The sequence below is a fragment of the Sciurus carolinensis genome, chromosome 11, assembly GCF_902686445.1.
Source record: "Sciurus carolinensis chromosome 11, mSciCar1.2, whole genome shotgun sequence".
Lineage (NCBI taxonomy): Eukaryota > Metazoa > Chordata > Mammalia > Rodentia > Sciuridae > Sciurus > Sciurus carolinensis.
Window position 1 is genome coordinate 90,823,766 of NC_062223.1, and position 15,646 is coordinate 90,839,411.

The 15,646-nt window shown below is 33.9% G+C and overlaps 1 protein-coding gene across 4 annotated transcripts in view; it reads right to left on the bottom strand.

Moving 5' to 3' along the window:
- The window catches only part of Nox4 (NADPH oxidase 4), a 205,105-nt gene that overhangs the window by 54,354 nt on the left and 135,105 nt on the right, over positions 1 to 15,646 (bottom strand). For all 4 annotated transcript variants that reach the window (XM_047517045.1, XM_047517047.1, XM_047517048.1 and 1 more), the window contains one exon: positions 12,972 to 13,032. In XM_047517045.1, the coding sequence (XP_047373001.1) occupies positions 12,972 to 13,032 (61 nt within the window). The remainder of the gene's footprint in view (positions 1 to 12,971; positions 13,033 to 15,646) is intronic.

Sequence of the window (15,646 nt, forward strand, 5' to 3'; positions counted from 1 at the left end):
AAAGCCAGACATGATACCCTGGGTAAAAGGAACTGTGGAGGAGATGTCTTTAGTAATGCAGTTGTAGGGAGTCAGGAAGAAAGTTCTAATCATAGTCAAGTGATTCAGATCTCAATCTTTTGGTGAGCCTGCATCCCTGGACTGTCTTCCTCATCAACTTTTAGTCCCTGCCACCTTAGTTGGGTGGGAGAAATAACTGGAGGAGGTTAGAGTTGTGAACTTTCTAAGTTTTTTACATGCTATACCAAATTTGCCTGCATTTAAATCCACATAAGGTAAATACCTTATTTTGGTTTTAATAAACATAATGTCTTAGGTACATGTTTTCATTCTGATGACCTTAAGAACCTCATCTGCATCATTATAATCAATCAAGTTACAATTTTGCCTTAAAAATTATAGTTTGTTAAGCAAATAACTATATTCACTTAACTTCCTTTATAAAGTATTTCTTGGCAAATACATCAAGAAAATGAGTATTTAAGAATGTTTCTGCGTTGGGTGCAATGGCACACACCTATAATCCCAGAGGCTTGGGAGGCTGAGGCAGGTTGAGACAGGAGGATCGAGAGTTCAAAGCCAGCCTCAGAAACAGCATGGCGTGAAGCAACTCAGTGAGTCCCTGTCTCTAGATAAAATACAAAATAGGGTTGGGGATGTGGCTCAGTGCTTGAGTGATTTTGAGTTCAATTCCCCTCACCAAAAAGATGAATGTTTTTCATAATAACATTAATAGCACAAACATCTGACCTTTATACCTTTTTCAAAATTATTTAGTCTATTAACATGAGACTGACTTAGCAAAGTGGCATACACCTTCTTGATCATGGAGTACATCAGTGTCATGGTTATTTTTACATTGATTAAGAAATTATGGTATCAAGAAAATTCTTCAATATTCTTATTTTCCTTGATATTATATACTAAAATCAAACAAAATACCACATAAGAGAGAATATATACTTCCAGGAATAGAACAACTGAAAATAAAAATATAACAATCCATGTAAATAAACTTTAAAAACCTACTCATAGGTCCAGAAATTGCTTATTTTCTAGACTAAATAGTAACTTTTTTTCATCAGATAGAAAATAAAAGTTTTGTATTTGTACCTTTGTTTGGGTTGTGAAATGGCTGGAAACTTAATGAGTAGCAAATTCCTATTATTTGTTAAGCAGTCTTTATGTTTCTGGAGGATTATAAGTGAGCTATCATTTACTAAAAACTTGCAGCATAGATTTCATGTTCATAAACTTAGAAAACAATGGAAAAAAATTTATTCTCTCAACTGAGGACAGACAGGTACTTAAATTATAATACACGTACCATATTCTTCTCATTTCCCCGATGCAAAAATTTCCTGGATTTATGAGGTTATGAAATATGGAATTTAAGCCCAGCTCACATTCACTGAATGGATTATTAGGATAGTAAATAAGTTGTGTTAAGTTTCATTAAATTAATCACCTTCAATAATTCCCACATAGACTCAGGCAAGGTTGGAATCAGTGTTTCATGATTCAAATCATAGATGCTTTAAGATATGGCAGGTTAATCCTCTTTCTGACTCAGATCCACTTGGATAAATACACTGGTAATTGCATCTGTACTTATTACTCATCTCCCACTACTAATCAAAGGCCAGTATAAATTCAATCATTTCTTTGCAAAGTTATGGAGCAATTTAGAAACAGGAAGAATTTAGAAATAGGTCCTTCACTATAGGTCTCTTCTTGTAAACTTTCTCTGCTCATTTTAATATTTTACTTGGTAGTTCTCAGCAATCAGTACCATTCCCCACTCTCTCCTTCACTGTCCCATCAACATGACTTTTATCAAACTAGCAGTAACTCCCTCCCATTGCTATCATTCTATCCTGGTCATTGGTCACCATAGACCACCCCTTCTCAGAACTCAGGAGATAAACTATTCTGCTTCCTTAACACTAGGAGAAATATTTACCTTAGTTTTGTTTTTTGGGTTTTTTTGTTTGTTTGTTTGTTTTGTCTCTAACCTAGTCTTCCTTCTTTCCATTCTGTAGACTACTGATAGGATGACAAATATAAACTACAAATTTGATCTCAGTTCCAATTTAAAATGCTTTGGTGTTTCACCAACATCTTCAGGAGAATGATTAAATTTAATAGCACTTCCTACTATCTGCTTACATCCTCCCCTCTGGATACTACCTCAACCTGGCCTCACAAGAGCATGATATCCTGACATTCTATGATGGTTCATTCATCTGAACTATTAAAGCTATTTCTCTCCCTGGAATAATCTCCCACTTTATACAAGTCATTGAATTTGGCACAGAGAGCCTCCTAAGCATCCCTCCCAAAACTTCTGCATCCTCTATCTGGGTGGTTATATATTATGTATTTTTGTGTACCTGATCCCACTTCCGCTAGCTCGTGAGTTTTCATGAGGCAAGAAAATATATTTATCTTCCTCCCTCCTTCTCAGTCTCTTCTCTTTTTCCCACCTTCTCTTTCCTCCTTTTCCTTAACAAATAATTTGCATTTACTTATGAATAACTTGTAAGTTGAGTACAAGGATAAGCAAAAAGAAATACAGGTCCCTAACATGATAGTGCTTAGAGTTTATAGTGGTTCACTCACTACACAAATGATCACATTTTGACCATATGGTTACCAATGAAGATAACTGCTCTGAAGGAAGGAAACATAATGGTAGCTTACAGAAAGTACCATCACAATTGAGGTATACAGAAGCTTTCTCAGAGGAATTGCCTCCTGACTGTGATGCAGAGACTAAGTGCACATGTAGGTAGCAGTGGGCAATGATAGTGGTGGCTAAATATTTGGATCAGGGCATATATGGTAAAGGGAAGAAGAAAAAGAAACAAAAAAAAAAATCAAAGGCTGCTGTTGTTGGTGAGCATAAAATAAATTAATTGGGTCAGAATGAAAGGTAGACAGGGTCAGAACAGAAAGTCCCTTCTAGGTCATAGTAAAGATTTTTGTCTTTCTCTTAGAAGCAATAGAAAGCTATTAAAGGATTTTAAGCAAGAGAAGTGGTTTCATTTGAATCATGCTCTGAGGTTTCTATGGCTACAGTGCAGAGAATGGATTAGAGGTGACAACTCCAGTGAATTTAATCGGGAGTGGACCAGTGCTGATTAAACTCCAACTCCCCACCTGTTCAACTGCTAAATTAGAGAAGTGAATGTTACTAGAAAAAGAATACAATATTTGAATGGTCTCACTTTGAATTTAGGAATACATAACACAGAAAACCACTTTGCACAATTCGGAGAGACCATCATGCTTCACTTATCAATTTACTAGTTCAAATAATGCACTGAACCTTTTTTTTCCCTGAAAATTCTACCATAACTTGCCCCATCCTTCTGCTCAGTGATAACCTTATTATTTCAGTGAGAAACAGAAGGAAACAAAATAGAAGTTCCATTTATCTCAGTCCAAATCCACCTGCCATCCTCTGTAACCATATTCTCTGCTTCCCTTCTGTTATAAAGCATAAGTACCCATACTGCCACAGCGTGAGTCAATTCCTCCCCTTGTACATTGGAATCTAGCCTATATGGAATCTATTAGAAGGTACTTGTGGCCTTGGTCCTATAACTGTACTTTCTATCTCTCCAGAAAGATAAACTTTTCTCACTTTACTTCATTCTCATTACTCATATAATTCCCAGGAATATATAAATAGATTATAATTATTACAATGTAATTATCATAATACAATGAAATGCCCATAACATATCTGCCTTGTCCTGAATCTCCCTTCAGTTATCGACTTATTTCTTCATTTCATCTGTGTTATAAATTCCTTAGAATTTGTCCAGTGGTGTTCAGGCTCATGTTCCATAGTCAGGTCTAAAAATAAATAAGCAATTGGATATATTATTTAAAAAAAAAAGTCTACTTCATGGTTGTCTTAGTCCCTTAGTATTGCCATAACAAAATACCTCAGACTGGGTAATTTATTAACAATGGAAATTTATTTTTCACAGTTCTGGAAACTGGAAAGTCAAAGATTAAGGCAGCTTGGTGTCTGTTGGGACTGCTTTCTGCTTCTGAGATGGAGCCCTATTGCTGCATCTTCATGTGGTAGGAGGCAGGAGGGCCAAAAGGAGGTGAATTCTACAACTTTACATGATGTAAGAGCAGAAAGGAGCAAACCTACTCCCCCAGTCATTTATATAAAGACCCTAATATCCCTGATGAGAGCTCTGCCTTCATGTCTTAACCACATTCTAAACACCAGCCTACCCCCTGCTGTCATAACACTATCTCATTGGTGATGAAGTTTCAAAATATGAATTTTAGGGGACAATGTCACATAAAAGCACTGGTGGTTGTTAATTTCTGTAAAATAAATACTTTCACCGTGAATGATGGGAAGCTACCAAACACAACTTCACTGAATACGCTACTAGGAAGAGGAGTTACCTCTCAAGTTCATTCGAGTTATCCCCAGCACACCCCTGGATTTGTCTATGCTTTTTATCTCACTTGCCCTTTTGTTATTATTATCTCTTGATAACTTATTTCAGTCAGGCTTTTGTTCTCAACATTTCAGTAAAGTCAGTTCCCACAGTCCCTCATTCAGTCTTCATTTAGTCCATTTCTCAGCAACATTTGATATAATCAATTTTTTTTTTTTTTTTTTTTTAAGCATTGCCTTGTGATGTCTAGGACTCAAATACTCCTTACTCTTCTTGCCTGGTGGCCAGTCCTTGTTAGTAACCTACAATGAACTTGATATATTGAAATTGAAATGTCTCAGGGCTTGGTATTCTGTGATTTCTTTTCTCTAACAGTACACATTCCTTAAATTAGTTACTTTGGAAGGGACAGTGCTACCTCTTAAGAGAGATTTTGAGAGCTTGTGAAACCAATTTTCTCCTCACAAGGATGATGAGAAGTTACTCAAATTAAGAGGGTGGGGATCAGAGAAACTAGACATTTAGTAATGTTATAGAGAATACACTTCCCGCATACTTTTAAAATAACTTCCTGGATACTCATGTAAATGAAAACTATAATTATAAAAAATGCGAATTTTTTGCATGATTTCAATATACAAATTAAATGTCTAGGACTACAACTACCATGTAAACTGAATAAGTACTGTAGTCTATTGTGACCACAACTAAACCAAAAGATGAAAAATCACTTTGTAAGGACCATGAACTGAATTCTGTGGCCCCAAAATTCATATGGTGAAGCTGTAATCTACAATGTCACTATGCTTGGAGACAGGGTGTTCACAAAAGTGATTAAGGTTAAATACAATTGCAGGGCCCTGATACAATAAGATTAGTGTTCTTATAAGAACAGACAGGAGAAAGCTTACTCATTCACTTCTAATATCTCACAGTATGCCTCATGTCGCTCATGACAACACAGTGAAAAGTGGCTGTATGTAAACCAGGAAGAGAGCCCTTACCAAAACCTGACCATATTAGTACCCTGGTGCTAGATTACCAGTCTCTCAACTATGAGAAAATAAATTTGTGTCACTTAAGCCACCTAATCTACGGTATTTTATCATGGAAGTGTAAACAAGACAGTAAACAATTCCTGTGGTATTGGAATTGTATTTGGAGTCCGTCATTAGATTGTCTTATTCATGATCTTTCTTTGCATATAAGTACATCTACTTCATTATGACTCCTGGTGTAGTCATCCCTGAAAATTTAAATATTAGTGTAAATTATTCTATATGTTTCCTGTACTAAATTAGAATGTTAAATTGTTTTTAAATTATTTATATATTGTCTGTAAATTTAATTTTAAGAATGCAAAATGGACGTATGTAATATTATAAAACAAGGTTTTAGATATGACAGAATTGAAAATTGCTGTGGTAGGTGGTCCCATGCAGCTTCAAAATTATTAATACACCAATGATCCCCAAATTTAGACGGCTTGCCAAGACATCTCTCTAACTTCAGAGGCATACAACCTTTTGTGTTTTACCTTACTTACTTCACAGTACATTGCAGACATTGCTTTTTTTTTTTTTTTTTTTTTTTTAGACATTGCTTTTAATTTTTCCAGTTGAATGTTTGGAACAACCATGACCATGAATTGAACAAGTTCATTGACACCATTTCTCCAACAGCATGTGCTCATTTCACATCTCTGTCGCAATTTGGTAATTCTTAAATATTTCAAAACTTTTCAGTATATTCTCTCTGTTATCAGTAACCTTTCATGTTACTATTGTAATTGTTTAGGGATGCCACAAATTGAACCCACAAGACACCAAACTTAATAAATGTGCGTATTCTATCTGCTCCAATGACCAGCCATACCCATGTCTCGTTCCCGCTTCTTGGTCCTCCCCGTTTCCTGAGATATGACAATATGCAAATTAGGCCAATTAAAAGCTTTATAATTAGCTGGGTGCTGTGGCACACACCTGTAATCCCAATGGCTTGGGAAGCTGAGGCCAGAGAATCACAATTTCAAAGCCAGTCTTAGCAATTTAGCAACACCCTGTCTCAAAAATAAATAAATAAATAAATAAATAAATAATAAAATAAAAAGGGTTTGGGGATGTTACTCAGTGGTTAAGCACCCCTGAGTTCAATCTCTGGTACCAAAAAAATAAAAACCTTATAATTGCTGCCAAGTATTCAAGTGACAGGAAGACTCACACATATCTTGCTTTAAATTCAAAATCTAGAAATGATTAAGCTTAGTAAGGAAGGCATGTCAAAAGCAGAGACAAACCACAAGCTTGGCCTTTTGCACCAAATAGTAGCCAAGTTGTGAATGAAAATAAAAAGTTCTTGAAAAAAATTAAAAGTGCTACTCCAGTGAACATGTGGATGGTAAAAAATCTAAATAGTCTTACTGCTGAAAAGTTTTAGGGGTCTGGATTGAAGATCAAACCAGTCACAACATTCCCTAAATCAAAGCCTAATCCAGAGCAAGGCCCTAACTCTCTCTCACTCTATGATGACCCTGATAGGTGAGAAAGGCACAGAAGAAAAGTTTGAAGGTAGGAGAGATTGGTTCATGAATTTAAATGGGAAGGGTCCATCTCCATACAATAAAAATACAAAATGAAACAGCAAGTACTATGTAGAAGCTGCAGCAAGAAGCTAGAATATAGCTACTGTAATTGATGAGGGTGGCTACACTAAACCACAGATTTCCAATGCAGATGAAACAGCCTTGTATTGGAAGAAGGACTAGTTAGGACTTTCCTAGCTAGTGAAGGGAAGTCAAAGTATTGTTTTGAAGCTTCAAAGGACAGGCTGACAGTCTTTGAGGGGCTGATGCAGCTGATGACCTAAAGCCAATGTTCATTTACCATTCCAAAAATTCTTAGGTCCCTTCAGAGTTATACTGTCTACTCCGTTTAGGCCCAATAAATGAAAAAACAAAGCCTGAATGACAGAACATTTGCTTACAACATGGTTTACTGAGTATTTTAAGCACTTTGTTGGGATCAACTGCTCAGAAAATAAGATTCCTTTCAAAATATTACAGCTCAATGCACCTAATTACACAAAAATTCTGATGGAGGTACACAAGATTAATGTTGTTTGCATACCTGCTAATACAACATCCTTTCTGCAACCCACAAATCAAGAAGTGACTTCAATTTTCAAGTCTTATTACTTAAGAAATATATTTTGCAAGGCTATAGCTGCCATAAACAGTGATTCTTCTGATGGATCTGGGACAAGTCAATCCGAAACCTTCTGGGAAGGATTCACCATTCTAGATGCCACTAAAACACTTTGATTCATGGTAAAGGGTTAAAATATCAACATTATCAGAAGTTTGGAAGAAGTTGATTCCAAGTTCCATAGATGATGTCAAGGGCTTGAGACTTCGATGGAGGAAGTAATTACAGATGTGGTAGAAACAAGTGAACCAGAATTAGACATGTAGCCTAAAGACACAAAAAAGTTGCTGCAATCTCAAGGTAAAACTTCCACAGTTAAGGAGTTTTTTCTTATGGATGATCAAAGAAAATGATTTTGTGAGATGGAAACTACTCTTGGTGAAGATGCTTGGAACACTGCAGAAATGAGAACAAAGAATTTAGAATATTATGTAAGAATTTGAAAGAATGGACTCCAGTTTTGAGAGAAGCTCTATGGATAAAAAAAATCCCATCAAATAGCATCAAATGCTACAGAGAATGATTTTGAGAAAGGAAGACTCAATGGATGCAGGAGTCTTATCTCATTTTAAGAAATTTCCACAGCCATCCCTTTGGAACCATCATTCTGACAATTCAGCAGAAAACAACATCAAGCCAACACCCTCCACCAGCAAAAAGGATTATTACTTGCTGAAGAATCAGATGATCATCAGTATTTTTAGGAATAAAGAATACTTAATTAAGGTATGTAAATATTTAGAGACAATACCACTGTACACATAATAGACTAAGTATATTATAAACATAACTTTGTGTGCACTAGGAAATGAAAAAATTCATAAGACCCATTTCATTGCAATGTTTGCTTTGTTGCTGTGGTCTAGAACCAAACATGCAATATCTTCAAATTATGCTCATATATGCAAATTCCTACAACTTCCCATCCTGGAAATATAAATATATAATATGTACAGAATTGAACTTTCAGTGTCCACTTGTGATCCCCAACATGCTGTAGTACTCCTGATATCAATAAGTGGCAGCACTACCCTCATAATCAAGCTGAGAATCTTGGAGTCTTTCTTGATTCCTAACCTCCTTACATTCTACTTCCAATGCATCAACAAAATCTGTCATCAACAATACCTGTGAAAACCACCCATTTCTCACTTCCCTTACCTATAATCACTGGGTTAATTAAGCTAACCTAGCATTTACTCTTACTTGGACGTCAGCAATAGTTTCCCTTACCTTGTCTTCCTATTTCCACTTTTGCCTACCTCTACCTCTGCAGAGCATCCAGAATTACCCTGTCAAAACATGACTCAGATCCTGGCCCAAGTTCTCCAAAAGACTGCCATTACTTGAAAAAAAAAAAAAAAAGAAAAAAACCTGAAGTCCTGAAAGAGCCTAATAATATACTAATTTCTTTGTGGCCTACTGGAAGTCTTCACTGACCAGAATACAATCTCTAGGTAAGAAGGAACCTTGTCTGTTTTGGCCAATACTATATTCCTAGAGATTAGAACAGAGTCTAGAATATAGTAGGTATTAAATATATATTTCATTATTAGACAAAATAACAAATAGTTTAAATATTACCTGTCACAAATGACTAACCATTGAAATTCTCTAGGCATAGCAACAACAACATAAAGTACATTTCCAGTTACTCCTTTGTGGATGTAGCTATTGACAATAAATATTTATTATGGCCTTAGACTAACATTTACATAGTACAAACATGAATTATATAAAAGCTTGACATTTCATATACCTAAATATGATTTATATTATTCAAAGAAGTTAGTCTGCTCCAACTTATTTTACACATCCTCTTTAGCATGGCTTTCAAATGGGTACAATATTTAATGGGAATACTATAATCTTTTTCTTTTTTTTTTTTGCAGCAACCAAAAGCCCTTCACTGTTATATTTAGCATAAGGTGGATGATACAATTGACTTAGAATATGTTGTCACCATAAGGTAATAACATTAATATAATTAGTGTGGTCATATTTTGACTTTTAAGGAGTACATCAAAATGTTTTAAAATTACTTTAAACACATAATACATGTTGTGCTTTAATCTCTTCATGAAAAATCAGTTGAATGACATCTGAAATATGTCTGACTTATATAATTGTATAGAAATAAATAAAAAGAAACAGTTATTGCCTCTTTTGCTACCCAGTCTTTAACTAAAGCTGTATCTAAGATTATTTGCACTGTGAGTAAGTAATCAATATGATGAGATAAAGGAAAATCCACAATGCTCTGTGCCCCATCTACAATAAACAACATGAAAAATTTAAACCCAAGATTCCAGGAATAGCTGTCATACAAGTCCTCTATTACATGTTTATCTACATTTCTCTCCTACTCATTAATTATTGAATATGTCAATGGCACAATTTTAGATTAGTTAGTGTGGAGATATAATACCTTTGCAGTTGAATTCAATGATCTCTGGAATAAGCCACTATTTAGACTACTAAAATAACCAAGGGTACAGCATACCTCAGACAGTATCCATAGTGATCATATATAACAAAAATAAGACATTGTTCACTAGTTAGAATGAAAACAAGTCAATAGGCAATCAAGGACCATATATTTGCAAATGGAGAACATAATTGATTATAGAATATCAACAAAAATATTAGTTCAATCAAAAGAGAAACCTACTTGGGTAATCTACTCTACTATTTCAAGAAAAACCCCTAATTGTGCTTGCGAGGTTCTAAGAGTCTTCCAAACTTAATGGGTATCTTATACACTTGGGAGGCCTCACACTAGAGGCCTAGGAAAATAAAAATCTAGACAACAAATGTGAAACTTACATGACATCTTCCTCATGTTATATAGCTCTTCATGACTTCTTGGGAACTCTACAGTATGTATAGTCAATTTGATTTGCATAGATAATTTATAGAAGACTCTTAAACCTATTTATATACTGTACACTGCACATGTAGAACATACATCACCATAGAAAAATTACTATTAAATATCTCAAAGTCAGTTTAGAAAAACAAACCTCAGATATTCAAACACTTTAACACCTCTGGTATCTCCTATAACTATTGCTCTTAATACTAAGTTCTAATCAATTTTAGAATAAAAACCAGTGATCCTTGATCTCAGGAGTAATGTTCTCAATTTTCCCTCAGTAATCGCAATCCAACTTTTTTAAGGCAGTTAAGTCTTTTTTTGAACTAAAATGTCAGTGGCAGAATTATTTAGGTGTTCTCTGCATGAATGCTTGACATTTTTTTCTAAGCCAACAAATATTTCAAGTCAACGGTAAAGAAGGTCTATTAATTGAAAAGCATCTGACTGGAACTTTACTCTTTGAATAGAGTGATCTTGTTTCCCTTTCAATGGTACAGCACATTAAAATAAAGGATAAAATTAACATCATTATGTGTTCCTAATAGAGATAATTAAAATAAGTGGTTATGTAATCATTTATTTTAATAAGCTACTGGTGATAGAAAATAACTTTGAGAAGAAACTTAGAAACAATAGCTAGTAATAAACCATCATGAAGTTTCCACTTACCCTTAAATTAAATTATGTCTTCATTGTTCTTCCAGATGTAGAATTCTATCAATTAACATTCATCACTGAACTTAATTTCTACTGTATTATAATTCTTACCAGAAAAGAATTTCCCTTATTCTTTATTTTCCAAGCAGGACCAAAACAATTGTGATTTTATCAAATGATTCTGGTTGTAGAAAAAGAATTAATACTTCTTCCTACACCAGTGTTTTTCTGCACATGGACTCACTTGGTCTCTTTTGAATCCTACCACATGAACATTAGCTATTTAAGCCTGATTTTATGATTCCAGGTAGACCATTAGAGTTTAAAGATCTTCTTAATTTATTTAGATTCTTTGTCCATTGGTGCATATTTTTTCATTTTTTAAAGTGTTCAATTTTAAGTTCTTTAAAGTACTTTAAAGACAAAGGAGTTTATACAACTATTATTTTTGAACTACATGATATAACCTGTTTATATCAATTAAACTTCTTCTCATCCCAAATACTAATTTACCCAACATCTTATCCTTCCCTAATATTTAAAAGAAACTTTTTCTTTTTTCAAAGCTTGCTTTTTAACTTGTGCTCACAAATCTATTTCTTCTATTTTCCATCTCTACCTCTCTCCATGACTTACTTCCACTCTGCCTTCAGAACCTACAAGTCTTCACTTGATTCTAATCTATCCAACTAGAAGCTTATTAATACTAATTCCATCAGTGTTCCAAACTCCTCAAAGGTTCCCTAGAGTCTCTAGGTTATCCTAATATCTGAGGGAGGCAGTAGTACTTTTCACCAGGGTGACTCAAAATGGCTTTTCCATACTACTTGCCAAAAGAATACCTTTGATTTTATTATTAGGTTGACTTTTTTTGTTTTGTTTTATGTGTAGATTTTGCCTTTTGTTTGATTTATTGAAGGCTGATGGGCTCATCATTTTCAATTCTGGTTTAGTCCTTACCTTCACTGACTTTTGACAAAGCTGTGAATTTCACTTCATTACATATATATTTCTTCACGTGCCTGATTTCCAAGATTGAACTCAAATTCTACCTTCTCTGAAGTTTCTGCTGTACCCCATATTACGCTACAATTTCTTATTCCACAAAGATTTTATAAGGTAATTCTCTGTTTAGTGCTTAGCTACAGAATTATTTTAATTTACATTTGTAGTCTTGTTTATACTTTCATTCTTTAAACAAAACTTAAAGTTCACTTGTCAGTCACTCTAGTGCGTCAAACAAATAAAAACAATATCTTTTATTTAATCAAAACTCTTAATATAATGAATCTCTCAGATAATAAAATATATTTATAGAATAGATGAATAAAGCATCACCAATAATTTTGCTATTGAAAGTGACCACTGTTTCAAAGATGCTGTGAAGTATTTATATGTACAGACTTACTATGCAAAAGGTCACATTAAGAACTGGAAGACTTGTGTTTTCTCAGTCCAGGTGTTGACTATTTTGATAGTCACACTGAGCATGAATTTTAAAATCATGCTTTCTAAAGCATATTTCAGCATTACCACTATTTCCAGTATATCTGATTTACTGATCATTTCTGATATCCAAGTTATTCTAATTAAAAAAAATACATCTTACATCTTACAAAAACTAAACTTACATGTCAAAACTGTACAAGCAAAGAAAAAAAAAAAACCATAATAACAGCTGAAAACATCCACTTCTCCATATACATATTAGTAATTATAGTACTTAAACACTTGCAAATTAATGCTATGACCCATTATTTTCAAAGCATGTATGCTAACCCTCTATGTTCTACATACCTGTCCAGTCTCCTACTATTTTAAGATGGACCCCAAATGTTGCTTTGGTTTCAGTAGGACACTGAAAAAAATAAATTGTGGAATTAATTCTGATTAATAATTATATATTACTAGACTATGATTTAATCACAACATTTATTTTCATAGCAAGTTCCCAAAATCAATAGATAATGAGAGAGCAGACTTAAATTTATACTGACCTTTGTTTTATAAGGAAAAAGCAATGCTGACTCATCAATAAGACAATCTATATTTCTCAAAAACTCATACTTATGAAAACAATAAAATGCACACAATCTTAAATTTAATTACAAATTCTGTTAAATCATTTCAAATTAAAATATATAAAAGGAGTCAGCCTTCTTCACAAACCAAGAAATGAAGACTAATGATTTCTGTATCTTCTTCTCCAAGACATTATTATATATTTCACATTGTGACAAATTAGAGAGAAAAGAAGTTCTTAATGTGACATGAATTTGCCACATTCATTTGTCCATGCTTGAAATAGTTCTATTTCATTCTTTCGTTAATTCTCAAAGAAATCTGGAGGATATCTGTGGAAGAAAATTAGTTGTGGAACTGTATGTAAGAAGAAGTGTCTGTTGATCCCATATTTTAAAAATCTAGAAAATATTAGACTGGACGACATGGTTTTTAACTACAGCAAGCATTATCTTCATTAAAGAAAAATAAGAAAAAAAAATTACACCACAGTTAATAAGGCAATAAAGAATCCCTTTTTGTTTTCTAGATTCTTAGCCTCTTATCCATAATTCCAAAACTTAAAAGTTTGAATAATGAATGCTTTCATGATTGATTTGGGTGGTACTATCTGACCTCTGACCTCAACTGATAGATGACTGACAATAGGAGGCTAATATTTCTATATAAAAATTAACACAGAAGTACTGTCCTAAAGAATTACCAATTTGTTTACAAATGTTGGCTCACATCTTATTGGAAGTTTTAAGTAATATCTGGAATACGTATACCATTTAAAGGCCATAAATAATTCTGAATTCTGAATATACAATTAACCTAAGGGTTTGTCTTAAGAGATCATCTGACTGTGGCAACTCAGTGTTTATTAAGTGACATTTACCTCAGATGGTAAGTTTGCAAAGCTGCTTTACAATTGAAGAAGTAATTGAGACTTAGAAGAAATTAAATTTCCAAGATCAAACAACTAGACAAGCAGGAATTTGGACTAGAACTATTAGACTACGTGGTTTTTAACTATGGCAAGCATTATCTTCATTAAAGCAAAGATAGGGAAAAGGAATATTATATAAAAAATTAAAAGAGTAAGAAGACAAAGGATACTTGTTGAAGATTAGTAGAATGTATGTAAAACAATACGAATTAAGGATAAATGGGAGGGATTAAAACAAAGATGAAAGAAAATGGTCATGTTCTGACAGGCCCCATGATTACAAAAAGAAAATTCAAGACTTCAGAACCTACTGCGTTGTTGACCAATTAACGTAGGTCACTTAGTATTGCTCTATGGAAGGAGATAAGAAAACGAAACTTTGGCGATAGGTCAAAAACTCATCAGAGTGAAAGAAGTTTGAAAATCCATGAAATCATTAAATAAAAATGTAGATATTAATCATCTGCTCAGAATATATTATAAATTAACTAAGGGCATATGACCTATACTGAAGGATGGGAATTAATGTAGCACAGAATTTCCAAACTACTACTTTAAATATCAGTGTTTCTGACAGGACTGTTACTGTTCATGGTAGTATGAAATATGAAATAAATTGAAATATTCTCAAATGATATTTAAAACATCATCTATACTAATTTACTTATAAAGTGCATTTATAATTACAATTCTGTATTTATTTCATTTACACTCTGTGGGGGTTTTTTGTTGTTTGTGTTTTTTTTGTTTGTTTTGTTTTGTTTTGTTTTGATACCGGGATTGAAATCAGGGGCGCTCAGCCATGGAGCCACATCCCCAGCCAAATTTTGTATTTTATTTAGAGACAGGGTCTCACTGAGTTGCTTAGCAACTCGATTTTGCTGAGGCTGACTTTGAACTCCTGAACCTTTTGCCTCAGCCTCCCAAGCTGCTAGGATTATAGGTGTGCACCACTGTGCTGGGCCTGAAGTTTCCTTTAATCGCGTACCTGTGCCACTGGGCCTGGCTACATTCTGTATTTTAACAGTTTTGAGAGCAACCAATTTGGTCATTAGTAAATTTCCAAATAAAAATAATATTTATAAATACTATCCACCATTTTTACTTCATACTATGTAAAGTTGGTCAAAACCTTCCAGTAATAAAAAGTCGTAGCTTGCAGAAAGCAAGAAACTCAACAGAGTTCCAAACAATCATTCTCATCATACAAATGCCACTTGATGTTTCCTACATTGGAAACTAGAACTTAGGTTATGAAAAGATGTAATATGCTGGGCACAGTGTCACACAACTGTAATCCTAGCAGCTCAGCAGGCTGAGGCAGGAGGATTGTGAGTTCAAAGCCAGTCTCAGCAAATTAGTGAAGCCCTAAATAACTCAGCAAGATCCCGTCTCTAAATAAAATATAAAAAAGGGCTGGGGATATTGCTCAGTGGTTAAGTGCCCTGGGTTCAATCCTTGGTTCAAAAAACAAAACAAAACAAAACAAAACAAAGAAAGATGTAATGTAAGCTATGAA